This window comes from Myxocyprinus asiaticus, chromosome 7 (assembly GCF_019703515.2).
Source record: "Myxocyprinus asiaticus isolate MX2 ecotype Aquarium Trade chromosome 7, UBuf_Myxa_2, whole genome shotgun sequence".
Taxonomy (NCBI): domain Eukaryota; kingdom Metazoa; phylum Chordata; class Actinopteri; order Cypriniformes; family Catostomidae; genus Myxocyprinus; species Myxocyprinus asiaticus.
The window spans coordinates 31,461,815-31,479,698 of NC_059350.1; the positions used below are offsets into that span (position 1 = coordinate 31,461,815).

The 17,884-nt window shown below is 40.7% G+C and overlaps 1 protein-coding gene across 1 annotated transcript in view; it reads left to right on the forward strand.

Moving 5' to 3' along the window:
- Positions 1 to 17,884, forward strand: part of LOC127443554 (lipopolysaccharide-responsive and beige-like anchor protein) — a 309,792-nt gene that overhangs the window by 100,096 nt on the left and 191,812 nt on the right. The window contains 2 exon segments of the mRNA XM_051702239.1: positions 6,827 to 6,989; positions 16,275 to 16,278. Coding sequence (XP_051558199.1) covers positions 6,827 to 6,989; positions 16,275 to 16,278 — 167 coding nt within the window.

Genomic DNA, 17,884 nt, shown 5'->3' on the forward strand with positions numbered 1-17,884 from the left:
TGTCATATGGTCCTTTGCCAGCTGGATGGCCGTGTAAAGCAACACCGAGCGATGGTACTGGGCCCACTCCACCATCCCTCTCGGAAGTCAAGCAATAAACTGCTGTAGTACCACCAAATCAATGACAGTCCTGACGTCGTGTTGCTCAGCCAGCAACCTCCTCTGACAGGCGTCCCGGAGCTGCTGGGCAAAGTCAAACTGGCGGCCGTGCTCGCCAAGTGTCAGCGAGCGGAAGTGTTGGCGCTGCTGCTCTGGTGTCCGGCCGACCCATTGCAGGATAGCTTTTCTTAGATCGGCATACACCAGGAGGTTCTCTGTTGGTAACTGCTGCGCTGCAAGTTGGGCCTCCCCGGACAACAGTCATAACAAGTGGACCGCCCACTGTGTGCTCGGCCAACCACATGCCCCCGCTGTCCGCTCAAAGTGCTCTAGGAAGGCCTCCGGATCGTCTTAGGGGCCCATCTTGACAAGCGGAACATGGGGTGGTCACGGGGTCCGGAGTCGCAGCGGCAGGCCCCTCCTGGAGGAGTGCAATGAACCGCTGTTCCTGCTCTGTGTGCAGCTCGAGTAGAGCCTGATGCTGTGACTAGTGAATGCTGGTGAGGGTCTTGAACACTTCCTCCAGAGGTGAGGCATCCATGGCAGCGTTCTTCCTCCTTAATTACTGGGGTTCGGCACCAAAGTGATAAGTTCTTTGACTCCCTCCTTTAAGAAAGTGGGAGACGGCAAAATCCAACTCAAAAAAAGGTATTTTTATTTACATAAAACAAAACACTCGCTTTTCAGCTCAAACTCAATGAACACCACAGTCTCTGGTTGTTCGTGGTAGCTCTCTCTCTCTCTTCACTGGCGTCTGGCTCGCTCTTAAATCCATCTCCAACTCTCATTGCAATGATAAACAGCTGTTAGAGACAATCATTTACTGGTGATGATCCTCACCGTTCTCATCTCCCAATTTCGCTCTCCATTCACAAGACCCCTACCACCACACGTGTTCTACAAATCAATGTAAAGACTTGTAAATAGTATCAGTTATGCATTAAACAATAAACATGTAACAAAATATAGTATATGCAATATAAAATAATTTTCGTAATGTACCTAGTAAGAAGGTATCCTGTATAATTCACAGCATTAGCTGGGAGAGAATTTCTCTCATATGTAATCAGAATGGACATTGTAACTGAAATATACCCATATGAATCGATATTGAATCAAAGCGAATCAAAATCAAATTGAGAGCTTTAGAATCGGAATCGAATCTGTAAATCTGTATCAGTACCCAGCCCTAATAATTAAAGTTCTTATAATAATATGGCTCTAAAGGCTTGTCATGGGTGTAGTCTAGCATTAAAGGAAATGAGTGGGAGTCTGCTGACCTTGTCTGATTCAGTTTGCCAGAACATACTGAACTGAACATTCAGAGATTTAGATAATCACTCTGTCTGAAGTCATAAACACATTGCTTTTGTGTTTCTATCTCTATGGATCGTTCTTAAACTTCACTGTAACTGGAGTTTGTGGTTGCCTCTTTAGCAGGCTGCCAAAAAAATGTTTGACTTTTTGAATGGTATCGTGGAAGTTTGGTTTAAGTTCACCTTGTAGGGATTCCAGAAATGTTATGATGTCACTATAGAATTACATGCCCAAACTGATGATAATGTCACCATTATGTATTTCACCTGAATGTTTTGCCTAATTTGGGTTGTATGTTCAGCTGTAAGGAAGCCATTTGTCAGGAAGTTAAAGAAAATTACAAAGCCCATTATGGAGCACAGGGATTTGGTGCTGCTGACACTAGTTGATAAAGTGCTTGTTTATGACAAAGTATTTGAACTCGTGACAGCTAATTAATAATGTGTTAATCACTTGTTGAAGGGAACAATGAAAAAATTTGGTTGATTGCTCATTTTTGTTTCTGAAGCTACTCTGATGAGGTTCGGTAAGCACCTTTAGTTGAAACTTTAAAACAGTTTATTTTAATAAATATTTTACGAATGGCAGTACTCCAGGTAAAACTTTACAAATAATCCATGTGCTTCACAGATTACATTAGAAGAAGAAAAAATTACAAAGCAGGTTGCATTTATCGTAGACATTAGTAATCTCTATGTGCACCTGTTAATGTGTTTGGGTCAAAGTATTTTTATTGTAAACCCTTGTTCTTTTTTCCCCCCATTCTTTCAACAAAACTAATGTTACCTATCTTGAATTTCCCATTCCTTACCCAGAGATGACCTTCTGTGCAGACAAGAGACAAATTGCTCTCCTTCTTTCGATTCTTCTCTGCCACTCTTTTGTTATGCCAGACACCCAAATAAGTTTACATTTAAACATTCACCCTTTACCTTTTAATATCTCTTTTATTCCACAGTCCTCTTCTCTTGGCTTTAAGGTCAGTGTAGAGTATAAAGCACCGAAATGAGACACAGATTGATAATTAGGAGAGGGAAGCCCCCCCTAATGTGATTTATCTCTATGGATTTTTTGTCATACATGAGGAGTCGATCCTCAAATTGGAGAGGAGAGACCATTAGAAGGCACTTTGAAGCGTTTACGGCTAACTTCACCAAGGCAGGCCTCTGCATCCACGGCCACCGCCCCAGACTGCTGCCTTTATTTGTTGTCTGAGGCGGGTGCTGTCCAAGGCTAATTTAATTTAGGGCCATAACACGCAATGGATGAAGCAGAGGGAATTACATTAAAACAAGCTCTAGTGGTTGCTGTAACCTTTCCGCTCTATTGCTGTTTGCTAGACGTTGCATCAGAATCAGATAAAAGGCATGGAGGGAAAAAAAAGAAGCCATGTTGTTTTGTGTTTGGTGTGCTGTTTACATCTAGTCTGGGTTGAATTCATAACACCGTCTCAACATCGCTACGGCTTTGTTGCTCATCACTTAATTTATTGACTCTGATTGGGGCATTGCATTTAATGAAGAATGGTTTATTAATTTACTTTGTTGCTTCAGTATTTAAAGATTAAACAGAATTGAAGTTTTATCAAAGGGATATTTGCAGTGTGTGTTTGTGAAACCATCACATCTGAGTTTAAAGGCCTTTTCAGATAACAAATTCTGACAAAGAAAAATGCGTTCTCTTGCATTATGGGTAGTTTCTACATTTTTTAGCGTAGCCCAAAGGCATTAGCAAATCCATGTCCAGTGTTATTAATCACTGTGACAACGGGTTTGAAATGACCCAGAGTTCCATTTGTTTCCTGTGTGTATGAGGTTACTGTGCACAGCTGCACACACATACACACACACAAACACACTCAGGCGTTAACACACACATCTCTAATGATGTAGTGTGCTTTGTTTTCTACACCCGGTCTGATGGACAGCATTCTTCTCTGAAGGAATTTTTTCATACGGATGTTTACCAACATACTAGCACAGAAACACACTGATGCCAACAAAGCAACTACAAGAGTTGTATGCACATATGCAGTGTTCATGTCATGTCAGAATTACTGTAATTACGAGATGGCAACTCGAATATTCTACACTGGGCTGTTCCTCTGAAGTTATTACTTTCAAAGGCTGGGCGTACACAGTGCGAGTTCGGACACTCGGGAGGTCGTGAGCCCCTGCACACGTTATGAGTCAGTTATCTGAAAATCGTACTGGTGCAATCGTACATGACACGACTTTACGACCTGCCGAATTCCGGAGCAATCGCACAAATTTTTGCGCTATTTATCATTATAAACCATACAGTCAGAGTAGGACATTGCTTTAATTCCTCGTAGCTTGCGATTTAGAAATAAAAAAGAAGACAGGCATGGGGGCTGCATTAGCTGAAAACTTATCTGCCGATAAAAAATAATAATAAAAAAAGTATACTTATTACAAATGCTGTCCAACATTTGACAGATTCAGATTTCGAAGGGATGCTGTGTGATTGTATGACTGCATACATCAACCATAACGTCAGTGTGTTTGCTGCCAGTTACTACATGATAATAAAGTGCACGAAATGTACAAGACTAAAAAGAAAGTACGGAAAATTCGCGCACCGTTTCTGTCGGTTATACTTGGATTTAATTTAAGGGCAAACGTGATGTTTAGTGCAGAATTCTGAGTTGTTTTAATGGAGTAGGCTACCTGTATTATTCGGCTTTAGATGTAGTTTACGTCCTTATCATCTGTGTCACTGCATGTTGATAGCAGACATTCTGAAGAAGATCCGTGTGGTCTTGTCCATGTGAATGCGCTTTAAAGCCGCACGCAGAAAAGTTTAAAAATCTTGTTTTAGCGCAGCGGTTGATTGACAGGTAGAACTTTCAACCCAGAAGTCCTTTGTTTCATTAGACGCGCTTGGAGAGTTAAAAAATAAATAATCTTCTATCACATATCCACTATTGTGTGCATATACAATTATAATAGATGCTATATCCCCCTAAATTTCACCCTAGAACTGAAACGAATGCAAGTATGACGAATAAAAATAGACCATGACGGAAATTTTAAAACTGTCCATCAGAGTGATAAATATTGTTTTCTAGCGCAAACCGCATGGGAAATGATTTGTTTGAAGAGCAGAAAACAGCATGGCATTTCTGTAGAATCCTTCCCAGTGATGTGGTCGTGAATATTATGGGGAAAACAGTTTTAACACGACCATTTTCTCCAAATGTGTAAAAGCTTCATGAACACTCAGTTTGCACTGATCGTGTGAGTTGTAACACCTTCTAATGATTGGTCAACTTCAGGTTGATCGCCAAATCGGCCCGAATTTGTTTTTTATAACATTTTAAAAAAATTATCGGGATGTCGTGAGCTGCCCATAAGCCGCTCGGCTCCCCTAGTAATTCCTCTCACATGATGCGAGCCGCGACCACATGAGCACCCACGATTTCCACGCGATCTCTCTCGACTGGAAAGAATCAATCGGGAGCTCGCACTACAGCCAAAATCACACCGTGTACACCCGCCTTAAGGCAACTCTCATAATTCCAAAACGCTGTTGACAATAGCTAAACATTTATCACCACACTCATTATATTAATGTACAAATACATTAATTCACCTCTATATGTTCTTGCAAAATGTTTAACAACATAGAAAGCGATCCAGGTAACAATGGTATAATAAAATGACATATCAAACAGAAATGTGTTCACTATTACCAGAACTATTGAGGCCACTGACACATTAGTTCTTTCTACATGACTTCACGACTGTCAGCTCTGTTCTGCGATGATGTGAATGCTGTTTACAAGCTGGGATCTTGTAATTACTTCTAATATGACGTGAATGCACCGATAGTCTGTGAGTGTCATCCACACAATTTATAAAGCTTGCACTGATTACACACATTATTTTGTTTGTTTTCCTTAAAAACAAACAAAAACAAACAAGGGCGGGTTTACGATTTCTGAGGCCCCAAGCAACCGACCAACCCGGGGCCCTATTTCTAAAATGTTTGCTAAAAAATTACATACAATTTATTTTAAATCATAATTTTTAATTCATCCTATTAACCGTTGTAGCCAAGTATATTCAAAAATTTTTATGAAATAAAAATCTAGTTAAAGATAATCATACAGTGATAAAAAAGCAATATTTACCTACATATATTTTTTTACAAAACATTTTTTTTTTTGTTTTGTTTTTTGTTTTTTTGGTGAACAGGGTGTGCAAAACCTACTACTTCACCCAGTAACATTTTGGAATTCAGTTGTTATTTATTAATATTATAACCCAACAATTATTTATTGTTGTCCAGTTTTGTTTGTCATTATGATACAGTATTATTATTACTTTGAGGATTTGCTGTATACAGTAGTAATATATTCTTGTCTTATTTACTTAACTTTCACCTGGAGCTTATTTTCTGACACTAAGGCTGTATTTTATGCTAGAATCGTTGGCAACATTCGTAACAGAATTATAACAGTCAACATTAGAGCAGAAGAAAAAAAAATTGGCGTTTATCAAGCGCTGAAGCTTTGTTTGTTGCAGAAAAATTTGAAATAATGTTAAACATTGCAACAGTCACCTCTTTGAAACCTGAACTTGTTCAGAACGTTCAATCTTTTTGACACTTGCGCTAAAAACAACCTAGAAACAGCGCAACGAATGAAGCAGAATGCAAGTGCCTTAACATGCATTTTTGAAACCTGAAGCTCTTGACACAGTGTCTAAGATGTGCCGGTCCTGCTTGAGACACTGAAGAAACAGTGAGACTTGGTGCAGCAGTCAAGGATGTTCGTCCAGCACGTGTTTACACAGGGAAAAAAAAGAAGAAGAAAAAGAGCAGACGCACGCAAGAACACGTTCGATGTGAATGGCCCCTAACTCATCCGTTTGCGCGTATCTGTGAGTGAGGTGTGTGGGCAAAAGGAGTTCGGACTGCCTATATATTTTTTCATAAATTACAAACCCGAACCCAACTTGAAAAACTCACCCGTCCCGACCCGGCGGCTTCTAACGTGAACTGTGCGCGTGTACCCAGAACATGTCACCCCTCAAGCATTTTTGCAGAGCTTTCCTACCGTGGCGGAGCGTGGTGGTTAAAACCGCTACTGAAAACAAAACAAAACATGAGATTAAGAATGAATGGCTGATTTAATCGATTTAAATTTCTGTTTTATAGGTTTAACAAAACAAAGTCAAAATATTTCCAGGCACCCCCTGGAACTTGCATAATTACCTGCATAAGTTGAGAAACATTGTTTTAATTGATGAGAAGAATGTCTTGAACAAGCTTGAGGAAGCTTGTTCAAAATGCAAATGATAGAATCTCAATGCATACAGTGGTGGCTTGAATAATGTGATTCAAACTCATTCGCACTTGTTTCTTCCGTCTGTTTTCACTACAGTCTCAATGTGCCCAGTACACCGCTGAGAAACGTGATGAGGAGAAGATGTGTGATCACCTGATCAGGGCGGCCAAGTACCGAGATCACGTCACTGCCACCCAGCTTATCCAGAAGATCGTGAACATCCTGATAGACAAGCATGGGGCATGGTCTCCACCATCAGGTACCACCTCAGTCACAAAACTCTTACCCAAAAAAGCTACAGGTAGAGGGCCAAATGTTCTAGCAGTATTGATAACACTGTATATTCTCTGTCTTACCCTGTGTCCATATAAGCAAAAAATCAGTATGTCAAATGAGTAGGATGACTGACAATTAAGTATTCTTGATACATTAGGCAAAAAATACTCTGATGACCTAATGCATCTGCTCAGATACTGAAGTTTGCAACCAATGAACAGTTTGCTATACCTTAAAAAATTGAAAAACGTTGTAAAATAAAACATGGCATAGAACTGTGAGCCTGGCAGCTCTAAGTACTATAGGTACCAAGATAGTTGTTCCTCGTGGTTAAATTGTACTTGTTTAAAGGAATAGTTCACCCAAAAAAAAAAAAGAAAATTGGGTTTGAACAGAATTTTTAATATATATATATTTTTATTATTATTAACATTTTTTATTGATTCCATTCAACAAATTATATAAACATAACAGAAAATGTGGAATCAAATTATAATAAAATTAAACCCTTCCCCCCCGAACATTCCCCCCACCCGACGCTAACATAAATACCAGTGGTCATAAATATTTAGAAACATAAAAAAACACAAAACACGCACAAAAAAACATATAAAGTATACTTTCAAAACACAATAAAATTGCACACACACATTTAAAACTACAGATCCCTCTCCAATGCCCCTCCCAGAGAGCCTTCCAAAAAGGCCAAATATCTGCCCTATTTTTTATCAAATAAGCCCAAATTGCTAAAATAGATATTGCTAATAAGACATCTCCTCAAATGCCGCTACCCTACCCATATCCATGCACCACTTTCGAAATGAGGGCACTCCAGCTGACTTCCATCCCCTTAGAATAACACGTCTGCCGATCATAACACTGGCCAGGACCCAATTCTTTATGTATTTATCCCTATATTGGTGACCGCCCCATCGCCTAAAATACAGAGTTTGGGGCAAAAGGAAATTTGAGTGCCCAGTACGTCTCACATAAAACTCTGAACCCTCAACCAAAATTTTTAGATCTTAACACACCACCAAAAAACATGGGTTGTGTCCCCATCTTCTGATTGGCATTGCCAGCAGGTGGGTGTGTCTTTAAAACCAAGCCTATACAATCTAGAGGGGGTCCAATAGAATTGATGTAAAATCTTAAATTGCATAAGGTGCACCCTTGCATCTCTAGATGTAGACTTTTTTTGGGGGGGGGGGGATTTTTCCCCTTTTTCTCCCAATTTGGAATGCCCAATTCCCAATGTGCTCTAAGTCCTGGTGGTCGCATAGTGATTTGCCTCAATCCGGGTGGTGGAGGATGAATACCAGTTGCCTCCACGTCTGAGACCATCAACCCGCGCATCTTATTTCATGGCTTGTTGAGCACGTCGCCACAGTGTGTGTGAAGGCTTCACGCCACCCACTGCGGCATCCACGCTCAATTCACTATGCGCCCCACCGAGAACAAACCACATTATAGCGACCACGAGGAGGTTACCCCATGTGACTCTACCCTCCCTAGCAACCGGGCCAATTTGGTTGCTTAGGAGACCTGGCTGGAGTCACTCAGCACGCCCTGGGATTCGAACTAGCGAACTAGCGAACTCCAGGGGTGGTAGCCAGCGTATTTTACCACTGAGCTACCCAGGCCCCCTCTAGATGTAGACTTGACATTTTTTAGAATCCTAGCCCACACTCCCTCCTCCAATACCAAGTTTAAATCTTTCTCCCATAATCTCTTGAGAGAAGCTGAAGCTCCGTCCCCCAGACTCTGAATTAGCAGGGAGTTATACACTGATGCCTCAAGACCTTTTCCAAAAGCAGTAATCACCACTCCCAGAGTATCTGCTGCTTTAGCTGTGTGTATGCTACTCCTAAAAATACTACAGAGCAGGTGGCTCCGTAAATGTAGTGTAAATACATAAAGAACTGAGACCTGGGAATCCAAAAATGTTGAACCATATTTTCAAAGGATCTCAACACTCCACTCTCATACAGGTCACCGAGTGTATTAACCTCCCTCACAAACAATCCACTCTGACCAGCAGAAAGGGGACTTATTAATACATAATTTTGGGTTCAGCCATATGATCGAGGCAACATTTAAATAAATGTCCGAATTAAACACTCTGGACACTTTTGTCCATACCGAGTGCAAATGCGAGATAACGGGGTGTAACTTAACTTCTCCAGTTAGTTTAATAGAAAGGCTTTGCAATGGCAAAATAGGGGCAAGAACTTCCTGTTCAATACAAAACCAGGGAGGGGCTCTCTCAGGTGGAAGCGACCAATGAGCCAAATGTCTGAGACCGAATGCATAATAATAAAACAAAATCTTTGGTAGGCCTAGCCCACCTTTGTCAATCGGCCTATGTAACTTATTGAAATGTAATCTGGGATGTTTACCATTCCAAATGAAGGACTTCGTTATGCTATCAAATTGCTTGAAGTAAGAGAGAGATACCTCTATAGGGAGAGATTGTAGCAGGTAGTTGAATTTTGGAATGCAATTCATTTTAATAACATTAACCTTCCCAATCATAGATAAATGTAATGAAGCCCACCTGCCCACATCACTCGAAAACCTTTTTATTAAAGGGTCAAAATTAACTCTAACTAAATCAGACAAATTTGCTAGGAATAAAAAACCCAAATACTTAATGCCCTGTTTGGGCCACTAGAACGCGCCTGGCTGAAAAGCCGTTATCGGGCGGTACGCTGTCAGAGCCAAAGCTTCAGATTTAGACCAATTCACTCTGTATCCTGAGAAATAAGAAAAGGAATTAATAATTCTGTGGAGGCAAGGCATAGATCTAGTAGGGTCGGAGACAAATAATAGAATATCATCTGAGTAAGGCAAAAGCTTATGTGCCACGCCACCCGCCACCACCACTCCTCCTCCTTTCTTATCGTGGCTGCTAATGGTTCTAGGGCAAGACGGAACAATAAGGAGGAAAGAGGGCAACCCAGCTGGGTGCCCCTATCCAGAGTAAAATAATTTGATAATAATCCATTTGTTTGAACCGCCACTACCGGGTGTCTATAAAGTAACTTAATCCACCCAATAAAAGTATTCCCGAACCCATACATTTCCAAAATCTTAAAAAGATAATCCCATTGTACCATATCAAACGCCTTTTCGGTGTCAAGTGAGATGGCAGCGACCGGAGTCTGATCATTTGCCACTGACCACATCATATTGATGAAACGTCTAATGTTATCAGAAGAGTTACGGCCCTGAATAAACCCCACCTGATCTATATGTATAAGAGATATCATAACTTTACTTAGTCGGTTAGCCAATTTTTTTTACAATATTTTAACATGTAGCTGGATCAGGGAAATTGGACGGTAACTCTTACACTTGCTTAGATCTTTGTCTTTTTTTAAGAATCAGACTGATCCGGGCTTGTGTCATGGTTGGCAGAAGCTTTCCATTCCTTAATGATTCCGTATAAACTTCTAGCAAAAGTGGAGTCATTTCTGTAGCATAAGATCTAAAAAAAAACTCAGTGGGAAAGCCATCTGGCCCTGGAGGCTTGCCTGTAGGCAAGGCCTTAATTACCTCGCCAAGCTCCTCCAAGGTTATCTCAGAATCAAGAGAATGTTTTTGCTCAGTCGTCAGTTTAGGGAGTTCTAATTGTTCCACAAAGTTTCTAATATCCTAATATATATAATGGGGGGCCTGGGTAGCTCAGTGGTAAAGACGCTGGCTATCACCCCTGGAGTTTGGTAGTTCAAATCCCAGGGCGTGCTGAGTGACTCCAGCCAGGTCTCCTAAGTAACCAATTTGGCCCGGTTGCTAGAGAGGATAGAGTCACATGGGGTAACCTCCTCGTGGTTGCTATTATTTGGTTCGTTCTCGGTGGGGTGTGTGGTGAGTTGTGCGTGGTTGCCGCGGTGGATGGCATGAAGCCTCCACACGCACTATGTCTCCGTGGCAATGCGCTCAACAAGCCACGTGATAAGATGCGCGGGTTGACAGTCTGAGATGCGGAGGCAACTGGGATTCGTCCTCTGCCACCCAGACTGAGGCGAATCACTACGCGACCACGAGGACTTAAAAGCACATTGGGAATTGGGCATCCAAATTGGGATAAAAAGGGGAAAAAATCCAAAAAATAAATAAATAAATACAATAAAAGCATTATTAATATAAATGACTGAGGTAAATATTTCTCCACCAGCAGATTTCACTGAGGGAATGGTAGAAAAAGACTCTCACTGTTTTATATATCTAGCCAGAAGTTTTCCTGCATTGTCCCCTGACTCAAAGTATGACTGTCTTGCCCTGAATAGCCAAAACTCCACCTTCCGCAAAAAATAGTATTATATCTGTATTTCAATCGGGTCAATTCTCTGAGGCCATTAGACGACATTCTGCGCTTCAGCTCTGCCTCGGCACTTTTAATATTCCCTTCCAATTTTTTCACGAGTTCTTGTGCTTTGGATTTTTTGGTGATTGAGGCATATTGTATGATCCAGCCCCTAAGAACCGCCTTAAGTGCCTCCCAGGCCACGACCACAGAGGATGCTGAGGACCAGTTGACAATAGATATTGATTTCAGTCTTTAGCATTTGTTGGAATTGAGGATTTTATAAAAGGGATACATTAAAACAGCAACTATATGATTTCTTTTTCTCCGTGTGTGGCAACACCTCTAAACACATTACGGCAGGATCTGAGACTAAAATGTTTCCAATTGAGCAGTCAACAACAGATGAAATGAGGGACTAATCTATTCTAGAGTAAATCTTATGGACTGATGTAAAAAATGTATAGTCCCAACCAGATGGGTTCAAAAGTCTCCATATATCTGTAAGACCAAGATTTTTACACATCCTGTGAAGCGTCAATGTTGCTCTAGGGGGCTTGCACACTTTTGCTTCACTATGATCAAGGACTGAGTCCATCAAAATATTAAAGTCTCCTCCCAATATTATATCATGAGGGGTGCCAGCAGCTTGCAACATCTCTTCAAGATGTATAAAAAAGCCCTGACCATCCACGTTTAGGTGACTTTTCCCCTACATTTTAGCTAAAACAATAATTTATCTTTACTCTGTTTGAGACATTTGAATTGTAGATGTTTACTTATCAGTGTAATGACTCCCCTGCTCTTACTCGAGCCAGCACTATAAAAAAATGCCCACCCCATATCTTTCCAAATTTTTCCGCTTCCTGCGGAGAAAGGTGTGCTTCTTGAAGAAACACTATATAATATTTCTTATGCTTAAGAAAATAAATAACCTTCCTTCTTTTTATGGGATGCCCCAACCCATTCACATTCCATGTGGAGAGAGACAATCCACTTATATTAACATTTGACATTTTGACATATAAGAAAAAATTGATCGTGTGTCAAAAACAAGATCATAAAGACCACATTACAACATTGGTGCGACCATTAAAACCCAAACATCCCCCGGGAAACAAAACAAAAAGAAAAAAGAAAAACGTGTACATTAACCCCACGCATGACAGCGCCAACTGCCGTCCATCCCTCCAAACTCAAACAGTCCATGTACACCTACGAGGACCCTCGCGACAACTTTTTGCTCAAATCTAGTGTTTCTATACAAATTTTGTGAGACAGAATTACACAGCAAAAGATAATCTATAAAACAAACTCCAGCCAATAGGTGGAACAAACTCAAAGAGCATGTAGATTCATCCACAAAACTGTCCCGGAGGTGTGCCACTCTGAAAAATAAACTCCAGCTGATAGGCGGAGCCAGCACACAAAAAAAAACCTCAGTTTCCTCAAACAGGTATACTACACACCTGCATACCTAAAGAATTTAAAACAACATTTGAGTAGTACAATAAGCTCTTCATCAAATTCATACTTGAGTACATGCTATAAAAATACGGGAATGTAGATGCAACCTTATTCTTCATTACCTCAAAGCTGAGGCAAACATATGTAAGGATACAGAAAATTACCAACACTAACTACAAGGCGATCTCTGCATTTTACAGTACACCTGCATTGACCCTCCAATACCCTATACCAAATCATCCATAATTATTTGAGCACTTATTAGTTTATGTCTCTCATAAACCTACAAACCTACATTTCCACCCATTATGGGCTTTAATGGAGTCCTACAGTCATGGTTCTGATCCTGGGTTATGTCTTATTGCTCCGGCTTCCATGTATGATGCATTGCTGTTGGAATGGGATGAAAGCCAGTGAATGTTACCTAGCCATTACTTAAGGAAACATAATGAGCAGTATTTATTTCTGTAAACACACAGAAATATTCCTTAATGATGCCATCATGCACTGGTTTTCTATGATCCAGGGCAGCAAACCCAGGAAGCTCATTCACTCTGTTGTTCAATTGCTTTCTTTTCGTCCTTTGTGTTAGTAGAAACAAAATGTGTTCTCTGGAGGTTTGGAGACCTGTCTGCGGTTTGTTGTATCAAGCTTTCGTGCTCTCTCTCTCTCCCTGTTCTTTCCTCTCAGTATTCAGCATTCATATAATGGCTGAGCTCGCTGCTCTCTCTTGGCTCTCACCCCATTACTGCCCTTTATGCAGCAAGGCTATTGATGACTTCTGTAATAGCATGCGATGGGCGCATGGTGACGCTGGCACAGTCTCAGACCGCGTTTAATAAATCACAATCAGACCCTGCCATTACATCAATACTTCTGCTCAATTACCCTGAAGGTCATGGGCAGAAATGCAGGAGAGCTGGGAATCGGTAACTACAGAAGAGAGAACAACATCTGGAAATAAAAGAACACACACACCCAAATGCACACCCCCAACACAAATGCAACTTGCAGCAGCGCATTTCCACTCAATTATTTTTTACATGTTTTCAGATGGTTCATAAAAATGGGAGCGTAAAAGAAGGGACACACACACATACACAACCTCAACACCTGCGAACTGCAGCAGCACATGTCCACTTGGTTATTTTCACATGTTATCAGAGGGTTTGTAAATGTAGGAGAGTAAAACATAGGGACATGCACACATACACATTCCCAGCACAACATATAACTTACAGCAGCACATGTCTACACAGCTATTTTCACATGTTATCAGATGATTTGTAAAGGTGGGAGGGACTGGCATACACGTTTGCTTGGTTTTGGTATAAAACTATTAGAAATGACAAAAGGACAGACTTTCAATGCCTTAGATAACAAACGAGAAAAACAGTGGTGAAGCATTAAGAGACACAACACACATGCAAACACACATAGTGTATCTCGTAGTATCTCTCTTTTTCACCTTCATGAAAATGAAATCAGATCTCTCACAGGGCACTGGGAGTGTTACATTTGCAAGCTTGATAGCTCTCCCCTCTATAAAGATGTATTCCCCAAAGTTTCCATTCAATAAAAGGCTGAAAATGAAAATATTATTTTCCTCTCTGGCTGATGGGAGTTGTTGTTTCCCCATGGCAGGCATCTAATATCATCTGACACCTACTGACCCGATTGAATGCAATTTGTGTCTTAATATCCAGCTTACAACAGTCCCGTCCTCAGGAGGCTCGAGGTGTTAGGTGATTTTCTCTCTCTCTTTCTTTCATTCCTCTCGTGCTCCCTCCCTCCCTCTCTCGCTTGTGGATGCATTGTCAGAGAGGTCCATAGGAGTTTGCACTCCGGCAAACAAAGAAAGAGAGACACGTGTACACACACACACACGCACACACACACACACACACACACACACACACACACACACACACACACACACACACACTCCACTTACTGATCTGGGACAGTCCCACTGTGTATTGTCAGTGGCATTTTTTGTTGTTGTTTTTTTCCCCATATTCTTTCCCTTTTTGATTGGATCTCAGATTGACAGACAGCTGCATCCACCTGTGCATCCATTACCACCCACAACCGCATCTGGTGGCGTAGGTGAACATGTGGCGTTACTGTCTGCCAAAACAAGACAAAATGAACACGGTGCCCACAAATGAGGCGGCTGACAGCATAATATTTTTTCTTTTCTTTGGCTGCCTTCTTTTCCCCTCTCTCTCCTTCTCTTTTTTCTGATTTGTCGGTATGGTCATGTTTATTTGGATCAAAAGACAGATGATCTTTCATGTAGATGACACACCAGTAAAGTGGCTGGCCGAAAGAGAGATGATGGAGAGAGAGGAATACAGGGAGTCTCAGAGGACAGATGAGTCTTCCTCTCATACTCCTTCATTGCATTCTGATGGTAGGGCTAATGTAGCATGGAATTTCTCTCTGCTGCTGCACTCAGAGCAGTTCCACTCAAACACTGTCAGGCAGAAGATGAGAGAATGTGCTAGTAAGAAGCAAATGAATGAATGGACAGAGTAAAGAAAGTGAACATTGCAATGTTTTTAACAGCTCTCATGGATATGATTAAGTGCAAACTACGGTTGAATAGTTATCGCAGAAATAAATCTTTTACTAGTGAGGCAGTAACTAGAGATGGGTTTAGATGGTCAATGAGTCATCCAACAATTTATTATCCGATTAATGAGGTCAAATAGTTTTTTTTTTCTTTTTTTTCTGCTATATATTTTTAGTTTCAATATTTTTAGCGGCAGTGGTTTAATTTGAGTGCTAACAGTGTGCTTTGCTCTAGCTGTTAATACAGTTTGCATAGTAAAAACTGTCCCTTTATGGCAATTATGGTCACTCTGATGCCATATTTGTAAAGCCTGCAACCAGCTATTTTTAGTCATGCAAGTGCTGCTACTATCTGCTTGAATTGGTTAAGACCAAAATCTCCCAAACTGTTGGGTAAGATTACATTCAAATAACATATTTCATTAAATCAATAATACAATCTGACACCAGTGGTTAAATCATGGAAAAGAAAGATTTAGGCTGATCCAGGTTATGTACATGTGCCTTATCGAGTAAATAGACAGACGATGTCTCATATCAAAAAAATGATTGGCCCTTTTAACTGTAAGTTGGGACATTTCTCCAGCCAATTTCTCCCATTCATATGTATACAAGTTACCCCTTTCATCTTATAATGTCTCTCATAAAACCCTCTAGAAAAAGGTGCATCTTTATATTCAGCCCCTTTGAAGCACCAGGGCTACAGCCATACACATTCAGAGGGGCGGCTTTGGCTGTTGTGTCATATCTTGCACTGTTTTTTGAGTGTCCTGCCATATGTGTCGCATTTTTAGGATGCTGTGTTTTAGACCAAGTTTTAAAAAACGCATTCAGGACTCTTGTATTCTGCTCTATCCTGTCTGGCTGTTTTTGCATCTTATGTAAATGCCCTCTAAGAAACCAGTTTGATCACAGTCAGGTGAGAAACCAGCTTAGTTATACATGGCTTACTTAAGTCTAATTAGTCAACTATTCATTCAGGCGACCCACAGTTCGGGTGTTTTTTTTTTTTTTTCTTCTTCTTTTTCTTTATATTTTCTACTTTGTTTCTTTTTCTCTTCTTTCTCTCTTCCTCCTTTTTCTTTCCCATTTCTCTCTTTTCTCATCTTTGTCCATCTTTTACCATTATCACACATTCTCTCTCTCTCTCTCTCTCTCTCTCTCTCTCGCTCTCTCTCTCTCTCTCTCATTTTGTCTCCTCCTCTAATGTGAGTCATTTCCAGCAGCAGCAGCTCCAGTGATCTCTAATGGAGCTCCTCTGGGCTGGAGGCACCCCTGCCTGGGGACATCCATCTTTTCTGTGTCAGGAGCCCACAGTGGCAGAAACCTTTGTGATGCACACTCCAATTTTTCTTCAGTAAATCAAATCTTCCCTTCTTTCAGAGGGATGAATGCTGCAGGGTTGTGGTGTTAAAGAGAAAATCAATGCAGGCAAAATTGAAACAGTATGCCCATGTATTGATCGGCCTTGTGAAATCGAAACTAACAGCTTTGTAACTGTTACGGAGGACAGTTAGCTGACCTGTAATGGACAAACTATCAATATTAGCATTACTGTTTTATCCTGTGCTTTGTCATTTTGTGCCCAGGCCGTCAGGAGGAGAGGAAAGAAGGGCACTGTAACATGCTCAGCAATGCTTCTTATTTCAGTTGATACTCAGGAAAAAAGGCAAACAATTTGTGGGGATTTTTTTTTTTTTTTGTTTTTTGTTTTTTTGGATTGTTTAATGTTACTTGTGTATTCCTTAAAATCACCCTACTACCTGTGGTAAAATGATTGAAACACATGACTTATTGCTGTTATGATATAGCGACAACAGCAATATAAAAAACACTAATGTTTAGTAAACAGTTAAATGTGTTATTAATAATAATCGGAATAAACCATTCTTCCGCCAAGTAATATAGTTCATTATCCTAAGAATTTGATGTCGGCAAGCAACATATCAGCTTATTGTTTAGAAAATTCTCTCCCTCTCTCTCTTACAAACCCATACATATAAATGCACACACAACACACAAACAATCCAGTTCTCATTGGAGTCCTGAATTCTATCACAATAGATGGACAAAGGTTCTGCCCCCTCTTTCATACAGCTGCCTCTCTCACACACACACACACACACACACACACACACACACACACACACACACACACAAACACACTCCCACACACACCTTAGGCCTTTGTTTGAAATGCTTCATTAATGTCATCACATTTGGTGTAGGTAATGTAAGTCATACATCATCCCTACTGGTTAATGATGCTAAGGCTGTTATGAAAGCACCCTGCTGTCCTGCTCACCAAAACTACACAAGCACTCCGTCACCTCTCTCCTACCACACGCCATCACTAGTGTAGCCTGCCGCGCTCTGGCATTCATCCACAAATCTCATTTTACAGAAGATACACACTATGAGACAAGAAGATCAAGCTGCAGTGCAGTTTACTGATTACTGGTTAAATTCACTCAACCTTGCATTTTAAAGAGTATCTGATGACTATGGTAACATAGATGAGACTC